The sequence below is a fragment of the Phocoena sinus genome, chromosome 2, assembly GCF_008692025.1.
Source record: "Phocoena sinus isolate mPhoSin1 chromosome 2, mPhoSin1.pri, whole genome shotgun sequence".
NCBI lineage: Eukaryota > Metazoa > Chordata > Mammalia > Artiodactyla > Phocoenidae > Phocoena > Phocoena sinus.
The window spans coordinates 104,024,896-104,046,619 of NC_045764.1; the positions used below are offsets into that span (position 1 = coordinate 104,024,896).

At 46.9% G+C, this 21,724-nt stretch overlaps 2 protein-coding genes across 6 annotated transcripts; one reads left to right on the forward strand and one right to left on the reverse strand.

Annotated features, from left to right (window-relative positions):
- The first annotated feature begins 302 nt into the window (after positions 1-302).
- LOC116749160 (cathepsin G-like) lies at positions 303-11,755 on the forward strand. Of its 4 annotated transcripts, XM_032623211.1 has the most exons (7): positions 303-367; positions 2,710-3,295; positions 3,553-3,668; positions 4,407-4,554; positions 5,005-5,140; positions 5,289-5,543; positions 7,524-11,755. In XM_032623211.1, exons 3-7 carry the CDS (start codon positions 3,614-3,616, stop codon positions 7,854-7,856), a joined length of 927 nt encoding a protein of 308 aa, XP_032479102.1. In that variant the 5' UTR covers positions 303-367; positions 2,710-3,295; positions 3,553-3,613; the 3' UTR covers positions 7,857-11,755. The 4 variants fall into 4 exon arrangements, with proteins under 4 accessions (XP_032479102.1, XP_032479103.1, XP_032479106.1 ...); XM_032623212.1 differs by lacking the exon at positions 303-367 and having other exon boundaries at positions 1,879-3,060; XM_032623215.1 differs by lacking the exons at positions 303-367; positions 7,524-11,755 and adding an exon at positions 5,991-6,286 and having other exon boundaries at positions 1,879-3,295.
- Positions 11,756-15,986: 4,231 nt separating this feature from the next.
- LOC116749990 (cathepsin G-like) lies at positions 15,987-21,418 on the reverse strand. Of its 2 annotated transcripts, none has more exons than XM_032624888.1 (5): positions 20,481-21,418; positions 19,592-19,739; positions 19,007-19,142; positions 18,605-18,859; positions 15,987-16,623 (listed from the first exon to the last, which is right to left on the reverse strand). In XM_032624888.1, exons 1-5 carry the CDS (start codon positions 20,533-20,535, stop codon positions 16,291-16,293), a joined length of 927 nt encoding a protein of 308 aa, XP_032480779.1. In that variant the 5' UTR covers positions 20,536-21,418; the 3' UTR covers positions 15,987-16,290. The 2 variants fall into 2 exon arrangements, with proteins under 2 accessions (XP_032480779.1, XP_032480780.1); XM_032624889.1 differs by lacking the exon at positions 15,987-16,623 and adding an exon at positions 17,894-18,157.
- Between the last annotated feature and the right edge of the window lie 306 nt (positions 21,419-21,724).

Sequence of the window (21,724 nt, forward strand, 5' to 3'; positions counted from 1 at the left end):
ATATATTACTTTTCCCCCCATTCTCTCTCTCTTCTTCTAGAACTTTAATTCAACATATGTTCAACCTTCTAATTCTACTGTTTTCTATATTTTTATCTTTATGCCTGTCTGTGCTCTATTCTTTTTTTTTTTTTTTTTGGTACGCGGGCCTCTCACTGTTGTGGCCTCTCCCATTGCGGAGCACAGGCTCCGGACGTGCAGGCTCAGTGGCCATGGCTCACAGGCCCAGCCGCTCTGCAGCATGTGGGATCCTCCTGGACCGGGGCATGAACCCATGTCCCCTGCATCAGCAGGCGGACTCTCAATCACTGCACCACCAGGGAAGCCCTGTGCTCTATTCTTGACAATTCTTTCTGAGCTATTTCAGGTTAGTAATTCTATTTTCATCTTTGTCTAATCTGTTATTAACTTTATTCACTGTGACTTTAATTTTGGTGCTTTCATATTTCTCACTTTTAGAAGTTGTATTTAGGTCTTTTTCAGATGTCATTTTTTTAAGGTTAATGTTCCCCGGAGTGCTTTTTTTTTCACACACACACACACACACACACACACACACACACTGTATTTTATTTTTACAAGAGGTAAATAAACTGACACCAAGCATTGTAAATGGATGACCACAACAAAAGCAATAATGATTGCAATTACCAAACATGAAACACACTATGTCATAATATTGACATTCAGTCTAGGAATCCTCCACTGTAACAGCTCCTTTACTTTGCAGTAAAAATTGATTTGTATATTTTTTGCTTCTGAGTCCTTGTGAGATTTTTTTTTTATTATTCAAACAGAAAGTCACAAAAATTATAATCATCCTCATCAGTTCCCTCAGTCCCGTGTAATTAATTTCTTTTTCATCTTGATCTTTTGTTAGCACTTTTATGAATTCATCAGTTTTCCATTAGAGTTCTGAAAATACTTATCCATTCAGTTCAGCAGTATAGTCAGTTACCAGAAACCTGTACTTGTCAGAGTCTTTTGCATAAATTCCTTGAAGATGAAACCCGTTTATAGGAACATTTTTGCAAAAGTATCAGAGTACACCCAGAACTCTCTGTAAATGACAAAAGACTTAAAAAGGACCACGGTTAAAGATTTGATGAAAGTTCATAATAATGCAATTGACAAGGAAATTTAGTAATTTCTGAGATATACATTTTAAAGTAATAACTAGAATTATAACATGGGAGTGCTTTTAAAGCTTGTTTTTATTTCAGCATAATTTTTTTTGCAATCTATATTTTATTTTACTAATAGTATTGTCCCAATAATTAAAGTATTTTTTCTCTTATCATCTATTGTTTATTAGTCATGGTGTCTTATATCTTTGCTTGCTTGTTAATCTGTTTATATTTGACTATATGCTTGTCATTATACTTGAAAAACAATATTTAGAAAAAAAAAACAACAATATTTAGGTGTAATTCAAACACTGGAATTAAGTGAATTTCCTCTACATTTGTATTTGATTTTGCCAGGTACTTTAGCAAACAGTCCATAACAACATTAATCGAAGTTCAAGGTATGAGAGTTCATGAAAGTCCAGTACTATTTCCATCTTTCATGAAATTACATGCAAGCACTTGCCCATTAACTCTTCTTTGTTACTTTGAGTGTGTAAAATTTTCAGTTCCCAGCTTATTGTGAGGAGGGTTTGACTAGACCTGCTTGTGTGGGTCTTGGTCTTTGATTTTTTTTTTTATTTTATTTTAAAAAATTTATTATTTATTTATTTATTTAAATTATTTTATTTTTTAAAATTTATTTATTTTTAAAAATTTTTATTTTTTAAAATTTATTTTAAAATTTATTTATTTTTAATCTTTTTAACATCTTTATTGGAGTATAATTGCTTTACAGTGGTGTGTTAGTTTCTGCTTTATAACAAAGTGAATCAGCTATACATATACATATATCCCCATATCTCCTCCCTCTTTGATTTCTATACCTCTCACTTTATGTGCTCATTAAAACAGAAGTTCGAATTTTGTGGGTTCACAAATTTCCACAGAACAATAGTAACTGTCTAACTGGACACCCATTATTCCTTCAGTTTGGGCCTGGTATTCACTCCTACATTTGCATTTCTTCAAGGCTTTTAAGGTTCTTAGCCATTTTAAACAGGTTTCTTTCGGTTGTTTTTGGTGGGAAGATCGGCATGAAATCCTAGTCACTGTTAATGAAGTCCCTTATCCACATCTCTATTCAGATCATTGGGAGCATATATATTTGACTCCCATTTCTTCGCATGCTACTCTTTAGTTACATTAAAGTTTTTAAAATAAAATAAAGTGTTGTAAAACTTTAACAATAAATTAAAATTACCCAGAAGCTAAGGCACTAATAAAGCTGTTATAGTATTTTCGTTTCTTTTTCCCTGTTTTCTGCATATTACTTTCCAGATGCGTGAAGAAATTTCATGAGGTTGCAGTCATAAACCGTGCGTTAGAGGAAGGTTTAAGTTCTTGGCAGCTCTGAAAATAAGCTATAACCTGTGGATAATTATATATAGGGAGAGGATCCTTAACTTTTATAACATTTTCAAGTGGGCTTATCATAATCCATGGAAGACTGAGAATTGTATTAGCTTTCAATTCTGATACTTTTGCAAAAATTTTACAATATTGTAGTGCTTTCTATGCCAACAGAGAAACTTTGAAGTATTGTGAAAACTGTCTCACAACCCCTTGTGTTTCTCTGCAGGACTCTGCCGTGCCGTTCTCTCAGTGATGAATGCCTGGGTCCACTTCTTCATGTGTTACAGGGAGCACAGCAGTGACGTACCTCCTTCTTAGGAGCTATCACCCCCGGGGCAGAGATGGGATTAGGTTGATGGGACTCTTATACCATGGATGAATAGGATTTGAGATGTTTTTCCACCAGGGTCTGATGGCTTGCAACAAAATCAAGTCACTAGGCCTTTTCTGCATGCAGAGAACCTTCTGGGACATAAAGGCCTTTGCCTTGAGTAGGAAGCAGGAGAACAGAAGTCGTCCACAGTGTCAGGATTTCACTGAGAGTTTGCTGGGGCTCAAGTGACCTGAGAGTATAATGGTCAGTGGCAGAGCCTCATTCTTCCCTTTCCTTTCTCTGGCGGTGCCCTCCACACACTCAGGAGAGAGAGCTACTCAATCTGCATGACAACTTCTAGAAAGAAGTGGGAGCAGCAAGGGTCTCAACAGGGGGCTAAGACCAAAGGGTGAAGACAAGCAGGCTCCAGTCAATGAGGGAGAGGAAGGAGGAAATAGACAGCTCCCAGCTTTGATGCTTGTAGGGATTATTGAATTAGGTGGGTTTGAGGTTCTGCGACACAGTGACCCGGTCCCCATCCCTGTTGCCCTGGGTTCCCATTTCCGCGGCCAGCAATGACTCAGCAGCTGTGCGGGATATTGCGCTGAAGCCTTGGGTTACTGTCTTCCCCCACATCACTGGCAGTTAGTGGGCAAGCCTCTTGGGCAGCCTCGGGTGATGAAACCTAGCACAGCAGCAGGAGAACGGGAATGCGAATTCTCAAGCCCCCACCCTCACCTTTCCTTCCTCTTTCAGGGGCTCAAAGTCTGGTGGGAGGAAGACCAGCAGCAACTGACTGGGCAGACTTCCCAGGACGATGCAGCCACTCCTGCTCCTGGTGGTCCTTCTCCTGCCCCCCAGGGCTAGGGCAGGTGAGGGACCGTCCCCATCCTCAGAGGCCAACCCAATCCCATAGACTCTGGAGCCAGACCACTCAGGCACTTCCTAACCCTGTATCATTGGGCAGCTTGTATGAGTTCAGAGTTCCTCAGCTCCATCATCTATGAAACAGGAATTATGTCAGGCCTACCTCAGAGAGTTGACATGAGAGTTAAATGACTTGGTGTACATAAAATTCTTGGAGTCGTCCTGGCACGTACTACTTGCTATATAAACATGCTCTCTGCACTCATTCTGCAGCTCCTGTGGCAGAGCCGAGGAGATAAAGATACAGCAATAGCAGGCCCGCCGGCTCATCCTTAGAGCCTTAAATTCATGAGCTGGCCGTGAGCTGGACTCACGGGGATCCGGGAGACTCCCTGAGGAAGAAAGTACCACGGGACTTCAGGGAGAGGCTGCCCAGAGGGCTCCAGATCTGCCATCCCCACAGCAGAGGAACCTTCCTCATTATGGGAGGCTGCAGCTGGCCTTGCCTTCTGGGGAGGTGGGAGGGAGCTGAGGCTGGGAGGGGGAGCCAGCAGCGTTTCCTGCAGAATCCTGGAGCCTCCCCCAAGGCTGGTGCCCTGCAGACCCAGTTCTCATGAACCACCAGCTTCTCCGGCCCCTGTAGCAGCTCTCCTGCCTTGCCATCTTCTAACATTTCTGGAGCCACCAAGCCGAAGCCCACACACCTATCAGTGCAGAGATAAGTGCCTAATGCTTCCTTCCAGGGCAGATCATCGGAGGCCAAGAGGCCAGGCCCCATTCCCACCCTTACATGGCATATGTTCAGATCCAGAGACCAGTGGGACTGACCACTTGTGGGGGGTTTCTGGTGCGAGAAGACTTTGTGATGACAGCAGCTCACTGCTCGGGAAGGTGAGGCACTAAGGGGCTTCTGGGCACCAGCAGAGCAGGTCCAGAAGATTTCATGAGAGGAGCCATTGAAAGCAGGGTTCTAGCAATAAAGGGGTGAAAAAAGAGCAGGTAGGGCTTGGGGAGCAGGGGAGCAGGCCATTGTAAATGGGGAGAAAGGAGGACCTGATCAAAAAGAGCAAGATGGGGAGATGGAAGGCACGCATTGAGGCTCAAAATATGAATTCAAGCTCCTTTTTTATTGTAGAGGAGGCCAAATATGAGGTCGCTGGGTTTCCCACCACCCCCAGCTCAAGGCTGTGGAGACCAAGGGCACAGAGCCCAGTGCCAGAGCCCTCCTGTCCCCACCTTCCCTTGGCTGATGTCTCGCCACCCTGGGCTGTCGCGTGACCTGCATCGGGGAGTGCAGTTCCTGCAGCTCAGACCTACCTCTAGGCTCCCTTTCCTTTGCAGACAAATAAGTGTCCTCCTGGGGGCCCACAACATCAGGAGGTTGGAAAGGACTCAGCAGCGCATACCGGTGCTCAGAGCCATCCCCCACCCCAGGTACAATCAGCGGAACAACCAGAATGACATCATGTTACTGCAGGTACCGACCCACTGGTACTTCACCCGGGCGGCTCCCTCCCAGCTTGGGGGACCAGGGAGGGGGAAGCCGAGCAGACTCCCAGGGTGGTGGTGGGCATGGGGTGAGCATGGCACAGACAGTCCCTGAGTGCCTGCATGCTTCCTGCCAGCTGAGAAGCAGAGTCACACGTAATCGAGCTGTGAGGCCGGTGGCTCTGCCGCAGACCCAGGACAGCCTGAGTCCTGGGACCCCGTGCACCGTGGCCGGCTGGGGCCTTCTCGGCCTGAACAGGGGAACAGACGTGCTCCAAGACGTGCAGCTGACAGTGCAGAGGAACGGGGAGTGCAGTAGACGCTTCATGTTCTACACCGGCCAAACACAGATTTGTGTGGGCGACCCAAGAGAGAGGAAATCCGCCTTCCTGGTAAGACCACGGGCATCTGCCGACACTGTCCGAGACAAAGGGACGTGGGCAGACTGGGCAGTGGGGACAGACTACATCCCCATGGCCTCAGTCTGGGGCCCAGAGCAGAGTGAGGTGGGGGACTTTTCCCCGTCCATCCGGTCTCTGGGGGAATAGCAGGTGCACCAGACACAGGACATACATGTGCAGCGTTTTCCTGGGGCCGGTGAAGGTACCTTGACCTGGGTTGTTCTGGAGAATAACCATAGAGAGGGCTGAAGCCCAGTGATGGAAAAATCCAGAAGCTCGACTTCTGCTCCCCCTCACCCTCCCATCTCACACACAGCCAGCAGTGGAAAGAGCCTACCCACGCCTGTCTTCCCTGAGGGCGGGCCTTAGGGCCGCAGGAGCGGGAAGGCCTGGAGAATGGAGGCCCAGCTTAGTGTCCCTCCCTCTGGTTGCCCACAGGGGGACTCCGGTGGCCCCCGTGTGTGTAACAACGTGGCCCAGGGCATCGTCTCCTACGGAAACAGGTTTGGGACTCCTCCAGCAGTCTTCACCAGGATTTCCAGCTTCCTGCCCTGGATACGGAGAACGATGAGACGCTTCAAAAAGTGGGGGCTGGAGTGACACCCCCTGTCACTGACTCCCCTTCTCTGGGGCAGAGCCCAGATCCAGGGCGGTTCCCAGAGCCTTAATAAACATCCACATCTAGAGTGGAAATAACCGATTCCTCATTTGTTCATTAAACATGATTCAATACACAGCATATGTGTGCCAAGGTTGAGTGTGAGCTCCTCCAGGAAATGGGGTCTCTTCCCCAGGACAAGTGAATCCCCGTCGCCCCCATCCTGGGAGTCAGGGTGAGTTTCTTCTCTCCTCCAAGCCATGCATTCCTCCATCTCCCCTCCACCCGCTCTGGGGAGTGTTGGAAGGACCTATCTCTTCCCAGAGTAAGGCTCCTTATTCTCCACCCTACCAGAGACTCTCCTTTAGGTATTAAAGTGTATCCCCAAACTGTGTGCCACTGGCGTGGGTAGGACAGGCAGATCAAAGGGACGATTGAAATTCTATACAAGGCCCAATTGAACATATGGTTAACAATTCTCAAATCACTGAGAAACAATTAACTTTTAATAGATGACATTGAAACAAAATAGAGAATCATTAGGGAAAAAAGATAAAGTTGGGTCCATACTTCTCATCATAATCCGAAATAACACTCAGATGGGATCAAAGATCTAAATGTAAAAAAATCAATCCATACAAGTACTAGAAAAAAAAAATAATTTACTTTCTTAAAAATATCTAACAAAACACCCATATCAAAGCTGCGCTATTCACAATGGCCAAGAGATGGGAGCAACCCGAGTGTCTATGGACAGCCAGAGTTTCTGAAACCTTTACCCATACCAACCCTGACTGTACTATAGACCAATGTTCTCATTTTCAATGTGATGAGGGTCTCCTTCTGGTTTCGTTACTCTAAAATTATACAATACAGTATGTTGCCTAAAATAACTTGACTTTATACTAAAGATTAGCTTATGACTGATACATCAATATTATATTCAAATAATAGATTTCCGAAGTCACATAGCTTAAAACCGTGCTTTTAACACGTCAAGGTAACTGTAAAGAATCAGCTGGGAAGTTCTTCTCTGTTCATGAAAATGGTAATTACTCCTCACAGTGTGACATTTCCCACCTGAATTTTTGCAGTTTCCGTAATCTTGAATAATCACTGAACACATGTCAAAGCGACTGATATGCAGAAATGCTTTGGTAAATTTGATATTCTTTTATAGCTATTTCTTGCCAGAAACTCATTTGCCTAACATTCAGCGTAAGTCATTTATCAACAAAATTTTAATCAATAATACATCTTTGAAATTACTCAGTCATTTTTCCTATATTTGCTACCACCTACCCATAGGAATTCTCTCCTGCTTGTATGTTCTGCGGGAAAACAGTCTCATTGTTAATTGTTTGCGTTGGCAGGTGGAAAGAATACTTGACGATGGAGGGGGGAGGAGAGAGCTGTGGAAGAGCCCTCGTCCAGCCCCTCCTCTCTGTGACATTTACTTAGAGCCCCAGAGCACCGCCCAGGTCAGGACTCAGTCCCCAGGAAACTCCCAGGGCAGACCCATCTCTCCCCTAAGCCTCTCCCTGCCAGTCAGCACTTCCAAGGCAGCTCTCTGCCTCCAGTGGCCCTGCCAGAAACGTTTCTACAGACCTCACCGTGCTCACCTCCAGAGGACAATTCCCTTCATGACCATCCCAGAAGCCACTTCCACCGCCTCTCACAGCTCAGCACCCTCCCCCGATAAGTAAACCGCAGCAGCAGAGCTTTGGCAAGAAACCATTTTGCACACCAAAAACTAGAGGAAAAGAACACAACTCCTCCCACTTTCTTTCTCCACTTTCCACCTCTGTGCCTTGGAAGCCCTACTGACTTGTCTGGAAAGTCACAAAACCATGGCAAGCTCATGGACAGAAACCCCACCGGGAACTTCTCTCCTGACCCCATAGCTCAGGCAGACTTCCGGTCCCCCAGAGGCCTGGTGCCTGTGCCCTGGGGCAGAGCATCAGAGTCAGGAGAAGCTAGCCACTGGCGATTTGTCATAACTATAGCAACGTCACAGAAGTGAGGTCTGGTAACCTTGATAATGGTTGTCTGAGTTTGTCTGGGAAATGGTGGGTGCCCCAGGGGAAAGCCACCTGAACCTTGTGTTGGAGAAGAGAGGGCAGCCTAGGACTGCCTAAGGAAATGTCTTTCTTATAGAAATGTGAAAATACTCTCAGAAGTGGATGAAATCTTCCAAATACATTGTGAACCATTTCAAGATTTTAGTTGGCATGACCCCCAGAACAACTAAAAAACCCATTAGACTGATACCGTATTATGATTACGTTTTCAAGTTTCTGCTGAATTTCCAGAAGTATAATTTCCTCTGGCTACAGTATGATTCACTGTTTTGTGTCTAGAAAAGTTCTATATCATTTCAACAGTCCAGAAAAGTTGCCGTGTTAGTGCTTGAGTGTACAATTACAACGTTGACTATTAGTATGTGTTTCAGTCGTAGCCAGCCTCTGATATGGCCTGAATGACCTCACCTCCAGGTATTGACACTGGAGAGTGAAAGCCTTTGCTGGCATGACAGTCATCACTGAGATTTCAAATTCCCAAGCAAGGAGAGACCAGTTGACTAATGAAAGCCAGTATGAGTGCACCCACCTCACCTTTTCTACCACAAATAATTGTGAAGCATGGCGCCCAAAACGTCATGGAGGAGGAAACGATCCACAGCAAATCCCTGTGGGGAAAGACAACCCGCATCCTGATGCAGACAAAAGACCCAGAACAGGTAAAACGGCAAGTGCCCCATGGTCTGCAGGATGGCTCTGGTAGACCAGCTGTTTGTCAATCGAGTTTCATCATGTCTCATGATTTTCAAATTGTGGAACTGCCTAGAAGGGAAAGAAAAGAAAGAGATCAAACCTCCACCCCACACCATTTAATCAGAGCTATGCATCTGTTTTAAATATTTGGCATGTGTCCAAATTTTACTTACGGAAAATATTCATGACTGTAGAAAGAAAAATTTTGAAATACACTTATAGACACTAACCATTAAAACTACGAGGCCAGGTAGTGACCAACACAGCCATGTGGCGTGTTCTCCACAGGAACTGGACCCCAGTCTCCCAACTCCCAGCCGGCACTCTGAATCAGAATGTTCTGTTCTTCAACTGTATTCTCTTCCGGTCCTTCTGGCCACAGGGCCATTCAGCCTGCTGCTCTTAGATCTATTTGTATCACGGGACCAAGTGATCATCCCATCTGTTTCTTTGAAATGAAATCTCTCTCCTTGGGGCTTTCCAGTCATCCGTACGTCTCAGTAAATTGATAGTGTTTGACTAACCTGAGTTTCTTCTGGAATCTCTGTATCCCCTCTTGTGGAAATTCTCCTCAGAGCCTAAGGCTGGGACCTCCTAGACCAAGCCACAAGTTGAGTGTTCTCAAGCCTCATGCCGAACTCACCTGTCAGGCAATGAAGAATACCAGACCAGTGGGAGAAGATCCCATCCTCCACTCTAGGGAGTGGCTCCACTGAGGGTCAGGACGAGGGATGTGGTTTCTGGAGGCAATTCCGCAAATATTTCCTCTGCATCCCCATTCTTCTCAATACAGTAAGTTTTATAGAAAGGCCAGACGGGGATGCCCAGGTGGGGGCAGTCACTTTTAACTGGGGCTCTTCTTTCCTTGAAAACAAGAACAGAGGCCCTCCCCAGGCTTCAGGCATCTTTCAGTTGTCCCAGATGCCGTCGATACTCCACCCAGATGAGGAAATTTTCTTCTCATTTCTTTCTTTAGCTTACAAAATGGCCAAAAGTATGGAGCGTTAGGCCTCTCTAGCGTACCTGTACATTCAGGAAAAGGTAGGAGGAACCTTGGCTTCAATTTGGTGGCCAGGGGCAGAAGGATGAATTCAGGCAGGCTTGTTTGTGATGACTTGCCCCCTCCCCAGCTCTCCCTTCATCCCTTCTTTTCTTTTTTTTTTTTTTGCGGTACGCGGGCCTTTCACTCTTGTGGCCTCTCCCGTTGCGGAGCACAGGCTCCGCGGACATGGCTCACGGGCCCAGCCGCTCCGCGGCATGTGGGATCTTCCTGGACCAGGGCACGAACCCGTGTCCCCTGCATCGGCAGGCGGACTCTCAACCACTGCGCCACCAGGGAAGCCCCCATCCCTTCTTTTCTTACAGTCTCCATTTGTATAGGTTTTGTCTACTACCTATTAAGGTGTAAGTGATAAATGAGGTATAAGACTGATGATATGACTGTGCTCAAGACTCTTGGATTTATTTATGAATCTCTTGCAAATTCATAGCGACACAAAGTAGAATGGTGATTCCCAGGGGCTAGGGGGAAAGGGTAATGGGGAGTTACTGTTTAGTGGGTTCAGAGTTTCAATTTGGGAAGGTGAAAATTTTCTTAAGATGGTTAATGGTGAAGGTTGCACAACGATGTGCCTATACTTAATGCCATTGAACTGCACACTTAAGATTGGTTAATAGGTAAATTTTCCATTAGGTATATTTTACCACATAATTTAATTAGTGATTTAAATAGTAATTTAAAAAAAGAATCTTTTGCAATTCAATTGAAAAAAGCCCTAATGGTAGAAGATGTTATTTGGAGAAAGTGGTCAGCTACCTCTTCTGCACATGGACAGCACTGTTGAAGCTACTTTTCCCTTAAGAACACTTAGGTTTCTAGATCAAGGAGAAGAGGCCTCATGTCTGAATGATGTCATAGACCCCAGAAGTAGCTCCATCCCAGCACTTCTCACATGCGAACATAACACAGAAGGAGCAGCTGTGGGAGAGAATGAGCCAGAGGTGCTATCTGAAGAGAGGGCTGGACTGGAAATAAAATGATGAGATCTGGGATAGAAGGGAAGGAGGCATGGGGGAAATCTTGCCCATTCTTCTATGATACTTTATCCTACTTGGAGTTCACTGAGCTTCTTGGTTTTGAACATTAATGCTTCAGGGTTTTTTTTTTTTTTTCCCATCAATATTGTGAAATTTTCAACCGTCTCCCCTGCTCCTGGGACTCCCTAAACATATGTTGCATGTAGTGTCCCACACATCTGACACCCTGTTCATTTTCCTTCTTCCTTTTTTACTTCTGTTCACTGAAAAGTTCTGAAGCAATTACAAATTTGTTAGTGTTAACTTCACAAGAGCAGACAGCTGCTCTTCTGGAAGGATCGCCAAGCTCAGACACAGGTGCCTTTTGCCCTTGGTCTGTGCAGCAGAGCTAGCTGTGGGTCAGGTGAGATAGGAGGAGGAGGGGAGTGGAAGGAGAGCAGAGACAACGGCTGATCACTATTACGTGCATCCATGGGGAACCCTGGAAGAAGGGAGGCCTGAGCCATGTGTGGGGTGGAAGTGTAGTCCAAGGTGGAGTCCAAATAGCTCAGAGGAAAACTGCCTATCAGAAAAATGTGAGAGCACTGCCAAATGCACAGGAAACCAGCTGCAGAAACTGGGAAAACTCTCATGGTTCTATGTGACAAGATTCGTTAAAATGATAAACACCTGCTTTGGGCTAAAATTATAGTCTATCATCGTTGATTTTCTGTACTTCCCAAACATCATAAATAATAGTTTATAGGTGCGTTAAAGACCAGTGTGTCAACACAGTTATTTAATAAATTACTGCAACATTGCTGAGCATACTTGTGGTTTGCAAATTGGTGGTGGGGAGGAGAGGTAAATCATCAAAGGTAAGAGGCAATATATCCCCTTTAAGGAACTGTCATTCTTGAGGCAGAGAATGAAAATGAGAAGATATATGTTCTACCTTGTGGGTAATGACTGAGCCAATGATGCAAAAACAGCTTAAACCTTATGTTTAGTTTGAGATAAGATTCTAGAAGTCTTCTCATATCTGTACGAAATTATAAAAAGAACAAATAGAAGTAATCTAAGCTGTCTGGCTGATTGCCTGTATTCTAAGTAGGATCATAGCTTGGAACTTGCCCTTCTAAAGGCTGACAACCCTAAGCACCTGTGTGCAGAGAACTGCGTGAGCAAATATGCCTGGTTCCTCACCAGGAGCAAGGAGCCTTGGGGGGCAGAACATTTGCCCACATCATGGTCTTCCCTGGAGCCCAGATTACCTGGGCCAGGTGGGAGAGGAGTGACCTGGAAAACTTAGAATGAATGACAAAGTTTGTTTATCCTCTTTCCGTCTCTACCTGATGCTTCCCAGCTACTTTAATATTGGGGTCTTTTAAACCTTTGAAATATCAACAAGTTGAGAATAATACTGGCTTTATAAGGGCTACCTGGAACTGGACCACACAATAAACTCAGGTGCATTTGTCTGTCAAACCCCTCTTCTTAAACTCTCCTATTCTGTCATCACCTTATCTTCCTGGTACTCTCATCAATACCCCACCTGCACTTCATCCTCAATCTCTGGTCCTCACCCCTTTCCCCAACAGTTTGCAGTTGCCTGAAACTACCAAGAAATTGATGGATGGCTAGGCTCTTGGCTAATGTGTTTTAGGAAAGACTTTTTCTTGGTACTTTTGCATTTAGAACAACAGCTTCAGCTATCAAAAAAAAAACTCCAAAGCTCTGCAAAGAGTATAATTGGATAGTTGTATGCTTTTTTGTTTTTTTTTTCTAGGAAGTAGACAGTTACCTAATGACAAACAAAAAGCATGGTGGAGTCAGATTTATGCTCTTGGAGGATTGAACTTAGAGGAAGGGGACACCATTTCTGATTAATGCCCAAACCCCCCAAAGCCCTTCCTCCATTCAGAGTTCAGGATTTTCTCTAGGTGAACGTGACCATGCTGACTACCAAGGGCCCAAGAATGGGGTTCTCGCAACACCCTCACCATACAGACTTTTCTGATGAAAGCTCATGTCTTGAGAATCAGTAGAACCAGGAGTAAATTGGTGGGTCCCGAGCCTGCCCTTTGAAACTCAGGATTGCAAAAACCTGGAAGGAGAAATCACATGCCACTTCAGGCCTGCTCAGCTTTTCAGAGAATATGCTGCTGGTCCTGTGCTTAGTGGCCAATCTCCTACCTCCAGGGCTGAAAGAGGTAAGTGACTCCCTATCCTCAGAGGCCTGGCTTATCCCAGCAGCAGCACTTCCCCAGTGCCCCAGCAAGACTATTGCTATGATTGTTCCTTGCCTCAGTCCATTCCCAGAAATTTGCTAAACCCCAGACCTGCCACTGGGTATATAGTGCACAGATTGCAGGAAAGACTCCCACGGAGACCTGGTGGGTCTTCTCCTCTCCATAGGTCACACCTTGGCACATGGAAAGTTACTTATAATTAGGATGGCACAGGATCCTGGTGTGGAGGGAAAGCTGAAAATGAGGCTTATAACTTCCCATTCTCCAAAGCTAAGAGTGGGTTGCTCTATCCCAAGAGCTATTGTCTAGACCAAGAATGAAAGAGCTATCTTACACTGTTTCCCAGATGTGACCTTCTCACTCTCCCCACTTTCTTGAGCCACCCTGCTCCACCAGGGCAGATATATCCAGAACCTAAGTGGGCCTCTCAGTGTTGCCTCACCACTGATCATGGCCCTAATGGAAGCTGGCTTCCACCCAGGCCCCCTCCTCCCATTTCCCAACCTCACTCTGATTTCTAATCCTGTACATGTGTTCCTCTTTATCTTGATGGCTAAATTCCTTAAAAAGATAAACCTGTGCTGAGGTTCAGGCTGCATTAGGACCAAAAGCAATTTGGGGGACTGTTCATTCACTTATCCAACAAGTATTTGTGGGACATTTACTATGTGCCTGACTCATGATGGGGGAGAAAGAAGCCAGAGCATTCCGCTCCATGAGCTCAATTTTTCAGGGTTTAGAAACCAGTCTCACCTGGAAGTAAGCAGGGCACAGGGGGTCTGAAAATCTCGGGGACAAAGAAATAACCAGGGTAGGTCAGAGAGATTTATTTCCAGGTCTTCTAGATGGTTTATCTGGAAGACAGATCCCTTCCCCTTCACATGCATTTGAAGTGCTCCAGAACAAGGGCTGAGCTCCTCATCTCTACAGGGAGATAAGAGCTAAGCAAGGAAACAGGTCATGCTGCCAGCCCGCCGTGCTGCCCCGGGAAGACTGGAGCCCCCATCTCATCGTGCTGAGTCCCTGAAGACCACTGCAGACTCTCCTCCTCTGGACATCCCCTTGTTTTAGGTCACGAGGCAGTGCCCATCCTGTTTCCTATGAACAGAGAGATCCAGGGAAATTTTCTCTTTCAGGAGAGATCAAATGAGGCAGAAAGGCCAGACCGCAAGCCCCACCCTACATGGTCTCTGTATGTTCCTATGACAACAAACAAGACTGGAGCAGATGTAGGGGTTTCCTGGCATAAGACAACTTCATGTTGACTACGGCTCACTGGGACAGAAGGTGAGGAGCACAAAAGAGTCTTGTCTTTCTGGGAACCCATAGTACCATCCCAGGGCTTGTAACTCAGGAAGGTCCCTGAGCAGGCAGAGCCAATGGCTAGTCAGTGGAGCCATCTGATCTGCTCCGGCCAGGGCAAAGTGAGTGTGGGATTCTGGGTGGGGGGAGTGTTTGGAGAGAGGCCTGTTAAATTTACGGATGTCAAAACGGTTTAGTAATGTTTTGTACAACAAAACAGTGGATTATAATGTAGCCTGGGAAAATTATACTTCTGAAAATATGGTGGAAACTTGAAAAAGCAATCTTATTTTTTAAATTTTATTTATTTATTTAGGGCTGTGTTGGGTCTTTGTTTCTGTGCGAGGGCTTTCTCTAGTTGTGGCGAGCAGGGGCCACTCTTCATCGCGGTGCGTGGGCCTCTCACTATCGCGGCCTCTCTTGTTGCAGAGCACAGGCTCCAGACACGCAGGCTCAGTAGTTGTGGCTCATGGGCCTAGTTGCTCCGCGGCATGTGGGATCTTCCCAGACCAGGGCTCGAACCCGTGTCCCCTGCATTAGCAGGCAGATTCTCAACCACTGCGCCACCAGGGAAGCCCTATTTTTTTAATTGAAGTATAGCTGATTTACAATGTTGTGTTAATTTCTTTTGTACAGCAAAGTGATTCAGTTATACATAAATACATTATTTTAAAAAATATTATTTTTCATAATGGTTCATCATACGATACTGCATGTAGTTCTCTCTGTGCTACACAGTAGGACCTTGCTGTTCATCCATTCCATATATAATATCTTACATCTGCTAAGCCCAACCTCCCACTCCACCCCTCCCCCAACCCCCACCCCCTTGGCAATCACAAGTCTGTTCTCTATGTTTGAGTCTGTTTCTCTTTCGTAGATAGGTTCATCTGTGTCATATTTTAGATTTCACATATAGGTGATATCATATGGTTTTTGTCTTTCATTTTCTGACTTGTTTCACTTAGTATGATAAACTCTAGTTGCATCCATGTTACTGCAAATGGTGCTATTTCAGTCATAAAAAAGAACAAGTGGTATTCTATTGTATACGTGTACCACATCTTCTTTATCCATTCATCTGTCGATGGACATTTAGGTTGCTTCCATGTCTTGCCTATTGTGAATAGTGCTGCTATGAACATAGGAGTGCAGGTATCTTTTAGGATTAGAGTTTTGTCTGGATATATGCCCAGGAGTGGTACTGCTGGCGAAAAAGAAATCTTGATGGGTATCAGACTAATGGGTATTTTAGTTGTTCTGGGGGTCATGCCAACTAAAATCTTGAAATGGTTCACAATGTATTTGGAAGATTTCATCCACTTCTGAGAGTTTCTTCACATTTCTATAAGAAAGACATTTCCTTAGGCAGTCCTGGGCTGTCCTCTCTTCTCCAACCCGAGGTTCAGGTGGCTTTCCCCTGGGGCACCCACCATTTCCCAGACAAACTCAGACAACCATTATCAAGGTTACCAGACCTCACTTCTGTGACATTGCTATAGTTATGACAAATCGCCAGTGGCTAGCTTCTCCTGACTCTGATGCTCTGCCCCAGGGCACAGGCACCAGGCCTCTGGGGGACCGGAAGTCTGCCTGAGCTATGGGGTCAGGAGAGAAGTTCCCGGTGGGGTTTCTGTCCATGAGCTTGCCATGGTTTTGTGACTTTCCAGACAAGTCAGTAGGGCTTCCAAGGCACAGAGGTGGAAAGTGGAGAAAGAAAGTGGGAGGAGTTGTGTTCTTTTCCTCTAGTTTTTGGTGTGCAAAATGGTTTCTTGCCAAAGCTCTGCTGCTGCGGTTTACTTATCGGGGGAGGGTGCTGAGCTGTGAGAGGCGGTGGAAGTGGCTTCTGGGATGGTCATGAAGGGAATTGTCCTCTGGAGGTGAGCACGGTGAGGTCTGTAGAAACGTTTCTGGCAGGGCCACTGGAGGCAGAGAGCTGCCTTGGAAGTGCTGACTGGCAGGGAGAGGCTTAGGGGAGAGATGGGTCTGCCCTGGGAGTTTCCTGGGGACTGAGTCCTGACCTGGGCGGTGCTCTGGGGCTCTAAGTAAATGTCACAGAGAGGAGGGGCTGGACGAGGGCTCTTCCACAGCTCTCTCCTCCCCCCTCCATCGTCAAGTATTCTTTCCACCTGCCAACGCAAACAATTAACAATGAGACTGTTTTCCCGCAGAACATACAAGCAGGAGAGAATTCCTATGGGTAGGTGGTAGCAAATATAGGAAAAATGACTGAGTAATTTCAAAGATGTATTATTGATTAAAATTTTGTTGATAAATGACTTACGCTGAATGTTAGGCAAATGAGTTTCTGGCAAGAAATAGCTATAAAAGAATATCAAATTTACCAAAGCATTTCTGCATATCAGTCGCTTTGACATGTGTTCAGTGATTATTCAAGATTACGGAAACTGCAAAAATTCAGGTGGCAAATGTCACACTGTGAGGAGTAATTACCATTTTCATGAACAGAGAAGAACTTCCCAGCTGATTCTTTACAGTTACCTTGACGTGTTAAAAGCACGGTTTTAAGCTATGTGACTTCGGAAATCTATTATTTGAATATAATATTGATGTATCAGTCATAAGCTAATCTTTAGTATAAAGTCAAGTTATTTTAGGCAACATACTGTATTGTATAATTTTAGAGTAACGAAACCAGAAGGAGACCCTCATCACATTGAAAATGAGAACATTGGTCTATAGTACAGTCAGGGTTGGTATGGGTAAAGGTTTCAGAAACTCTGGCTGTCCATAGACACTCGGGTTGCTCCCATCTCTTGGCCATTGTGAATAGCGCAGCTTTGATATGGGTGTTTTGTTAGATATTTTTAAGAAAGTAAATTATTTTTTTTTTCTAGTACTTGTATGGATTGATTTTTTTACATTTAGATCTTTGATCCCATCTGAGTGTTATTTCGGATTATGATGAGAAGTATGGACCCAACTTTATCTTTTTTCCCTAATGATTCTCTATTTTGTTTCAATGTTGTCTATTAAAAGTTGATTGTTTCTCAGTAATCTGAGAATTGTTAACCATATGTTCAATTGGGCCTTGTATAGAATTTCAATCGTCCCTTTGATCCGCCTGTCTTACCCACGCCAGTGGCACACAGTTTTGGGGTACACTTTAATACCTAAAGGAGAGTCTCTGGTAGCGTGGAGAATAAGGAGCCTTACTCTGGGAAGAGATAGGTCCTTCCATCACTCCCCAGAGCGGGTGGAGGGGAGATGGAGGAATGCATGGCTTGGAGGAGAGAAGAAGCTCACCCTGACTCCCAGGATGGGGGCGACGGGGATTCACTTGTCCTGGGGAAGAGACCCCATTTTCCTGGAGGAGCTCACACTCAGTCCTGGCACACATTTGCTGTGTATTGAATCATGTTTAATGAACAAATGAGGAATCGGTTATTTCCACTCTAGATGTGGATGTTTATTAAGGCTCTGGGAACTGCCCTGGATCTGGGCTCTGCCCCAGAGAAGGGGAGTCAGTGACAGGGGGTGTCACTCCAGCCCCCACTTTTTGAAGCGTCTCATCATTCTCCGTATCCAGGGCAGGAAGCTGGAAATCCTGGTGAAGACTGCTGGAGGAGTCCCAAACCTGTTTCCGTAGGAGACGATGCCCTGGGCCACGTTGTTACACACAAGGGGGCCACCGGAGTCCCCCTGTGGGCAACCAGAGGGAGGGACACTAAGCTGGGCCTCCATTCTCCAGGCCTTCCCGCTCCTGCGGCCCTAAGGCCCGCCCTCAGGGAAGACAGGCGTGGGTAGGCTCTTTCCACTGCTGGCTGTGTGTGAGATGGGAGGGTGAGGGGGAGCAGAAGTCGAGCTTCTGGATTTTTCCATCACTGGGCTTCAGCCCTCTCTATGGTTATTCTCCAGAACAACCCAGGTCAAGGTACCTTCACCGGCCCCAGGAAAACGCTGCACATGTACGTCCTGTGTCTGGTGCACCTGCTATTCCCCCAGAGACCGGATGGACGGGAAAAAGTCCCCCACCTCACTCTGCTCTGGGCCCCAGACTGAGGCCATGGGGATGTAGTCTGTCCCCACTGCCCAGTCTGCCCACGTCCCTTTGTCTCGGACAGTGTCGGCAGATGCCCGTGGTCTTACCAGGAAGGCGGATTTCCTCTCTCTTGGGTCGCCCACACAAATCTGTGTTTGGCCGGTGTAGAACATGAAGCGTCTACTGCACTCCCCGTTCCTCTGCACTGTCAGCTGCACGTCTTGGAGCACGTCTGTTCCCCTGTTCAGGCCGAGAAGGCCCCAGCCGGCCACGGTGCACGGGGTCCCAGGACTCAGGCTGTCCTGGGTCTGCGGCAGAGCCACCGGCCTCACAGCTCGATTACGTGTGACTCTGCTTCTCAGCTGGCAGGAAGCATGCAGGCACTCAGGGACTGTCTGTGCCATGCTCACCCCATGCCCACCACCACCCTGGGAGTCTGCTCGGCTTCCCCTCCCTGGTCCCCCAAGCTGGGAGGGAGCCGCCCGGGTGAAGTACCAGTGGGTCGGTACCTGCAGTAACATGATGTCATTCTGGTTGTTCCGCTGATTGTACCTGGGGTGGGGGATGGCTCTGAGCACCGGTATGCGCTGCTGAGTCCTTTCCAACCTCCTGATGTTGTGGGCCCCCAGGAGGACACTTATTTGTCTGCAAAGGAAAGGGAGCCTAGAGGTAGGTCTGAGCTGCAGGAACTGCACTCCCCGATGCAGGTCACGCGACAGCCCAGGGTGGCGAGACATCAGCCAAGGGAAGGTGGGGACAGGAGGGCTCTGGCACTGGGCTCTGTGCCCTTGGTCTCCACAGCCTTGAGCTGGGGGTGGTGGGAAACCCAGCGACCTCATATTTGGCCTCCTCTACAATAAAAAAGGAGCTTGAATTCATATTTTGAGCCTCAATGCGTGCCTTCCATCTCCCCATCTTGCTCTTTTTGATCAGGTCCTCCTTTCTCCCCATTTACAATGGCCTGCTCCCTGCTCCCCAAGCCCTACCTGCTCTTTTTTCACCCCTTTATTGCTAGAACCCTGCTTTCAATGGCTCCTCTCATGAAATCTTCTGGACCTGCTCTGCTGGTGCCCAGAAGCCCCTTAGTGCCTCACCTTCCCGAGCAGTGAGCTGCTGTCATCACAAAGTCTTCTCGCACCAGAAACCCCCCACAAGTGGTCAGTCCCACTGGTCTCTGGATCTGAACATATGCCATGTAAGGGTGGGAATGGGGCCTGGCCTCTTGGCCTCCGACGATCTGCCCTGGAAGGAAGCATTAGGCACTTATCTCTGCACTGATAGGTGTGTGGGCTTCGGCTTGGTGGCTCCAGAAATGTTAGAAGATGGCGAGGCAGGAGAGCTGCTACAGGGGCCGGAGAAAGCTGGTGGTTCATGAGAACTGGGTCTGCAGGGCACCAGCCTTGGGGGAGGCTCCAGGATTCTGCAGGAAACGCTGCTGGCTCCCCCTCCCAGCCTCAGCTCCCTCCCACCTCCCCAGAAGGCAAGGGCCAGCTGCAGCCTCCCATAATGAGGAAGGTTCCCTCTGCTGTGGGGATGGCAGATCTGGAGCCCTCTGGGCAGCCTCTCCCTGAAGTCCCGTGGTACTTTCTTCCTCAGGGAGTCTCCCGGATCCCCGTGAGTCCAGCTCACGGCCAGCTCATGAATTTAAGGCTCTAAGGATGAGCCGGCGGGCCTGCTATTGCTGTATCTTTATCTCCTCGGCTCTGCCACAGGAGCTGCAGAATGAGTGCAGAGAGCATGTTTATATAGCAAGTAGTACGTGCCAGGACGACTCCAAGAATTTTATGTACACCAAGTCATTTAACTCTCATGTCAACTCTCTGAGGTAGGCCTGACATAATTCCTGTTTCATAGATGATGGAGCTGAGGAACTCTGAACTCATACAAGCTGCCCAATGATACAGGGTTAGGAAGTGCCTGAGTGGTCTGGCTCCAGAGTCTATGGGATGGGGTTGGCCTCTGAGGATGGGGACGGTCACTCACCTGCCCTAGCCCTGGGGGGCAGGAGAAGGACCACCAGGAGCAGGAGTGGCTGCATCGTCCTGGGAAGTCTGCCCAGTCAGTTGCTGCTGGTCTTCCTCCCACCAGATTTTGAGCCCCTGAAAGAGGAAGGAAGGGTGAGGGTGGGGGCTTGAGAATTCGCATTCCCGTTCTCCTGCTGCTGTGCTAGGTTTCATCACCCGAGGCTGCCCAAGAGGCTTGCCCACTAACTGCCAGTGATGTGGGGGAAGACAGTAACCCAAGGCTTCAGCGCAATATCCCGCACAGCTGCTGAGTCATTGCTGGCCGCGGAAATGGGAACCCAGGGCAACAGGGATGGGGACCGGGTCACTGTGTCGCAGAACCTCAAACCCACCTAATTCAATAATCCCTACAAGCATCAAAGCTGGGAGCTGTCTATTTCCTCCTTCCTCTCCCTCATTGACTGGAGCCTGCTTGTCTTCACCCTTTGGTCTTAGCCCCCTGTTGAGACCCTTGCTGCTCCCACTTCTTTCTAGAAGTTGTCATGCAGATTGAGTAGCTCTCTCTCCTGAGTGTGTGGAGGGCACCGCCAGAGAAAGGAAAGGGAAGAATGAGGCTCTGCCACTGACCATTATACTCTCAGGTCACTTGAGCCCCAGCAAACTCTCAGTGAAATCCTGACACTGTGGACGACTTCTGTTCTCCTGCTTCCTACTCAAGGCAAAGGCCTTTATGTCCCAGAAGGTTCTCTGCATGCAGAAAAGGCCTAGTGACTTGATTTTGTTGCAAGCCATCAGACCCCGGTGGAAAAACATCTCAAATCCTATTCATCCATGGTATAAGAGTCCCATCAACCTAATCCCATCTCTGCCCCGGGGGTGATAGCTCCTAAGAAGGAGGTACGTCACTGCTGTGCTCCCTGTAACACATGAAGAAGTGGACCCAGGCATTCATCACTGAGAGAAAGGCATGGCAGAGTCCTGCAGAGTAACACAGGGAGCTGTGAGACACTCTTAAAAATACTTAGAAGACTGTGTTGGCACAGAAAAACATTATAGTATGGTAACATTTTTGCAAAAGTATCAGAATTGAAAACTAATACAATTCTCAGTCTTTTAAGGATTGTGATAACCCACTTGAAAATCCTATGAAAGTTAAGGATCTCCTCCCTCTATATAAATACACACCGATTATTACCAATTTTAAAGCTGTAAAGATCTTAATTCCTTCTCTATTACACTCTCAGTGATTGCAACTTCATGATA

What these genes read in the sequence shown, in the direction of transcription:
- LOC116749990 (XM_032624888.1), bottom strand. Translation starts at nt 20,535, where the DNA reads ATGCAGCCACTCCTGCTCCTGGTGGTCCTTCTCCTGCCCCCCAGGGCT. An exon ending in GCCCCCCAGGGCTAGGGCAG is followed by an intron (nt 19,740 to 20,480) that starts GTGAGTGACCGT and finishes GCTTCCTTCCAG; the next exon opens with GGCAGATCGTCGGAGGCCAA. An exon ending in ATGACATCATGTTACTGCAG is followed by an intron (nt 18,860 to 19,006) that starts GTACCGACCCAC and finishes GCTTCCTGCCAG; the next exon opens with CTGAGAAGCAGAGTCACACG.
- LOC116749160 (XM_032623211.1), top strand. Translation starts at nt 3,614, where the DNA reads ATGCAGCCACTCCTGCTCCTGGTGGTCCTTCTCCTGCCCCCCAGGGCT. An exon ending in GCCCCCCAGGGCTAGGGCAG is followed by an intron (nt 3,669 to 4,406) that starts GTGAGGGACCGT and finishes GCTTCCTTCCAG; the next exon opens with GGCAGATCATCGGAGGCCAA. An exon ending in ATGACATCATGTTACTGCAG is followed by an intron (nt 5,141 to 5,288) that starts GTACCGACCCAC and finishes GCTTCCTGCCAG; the next exon opens with CTGAGAAGCAGAGTCACACG.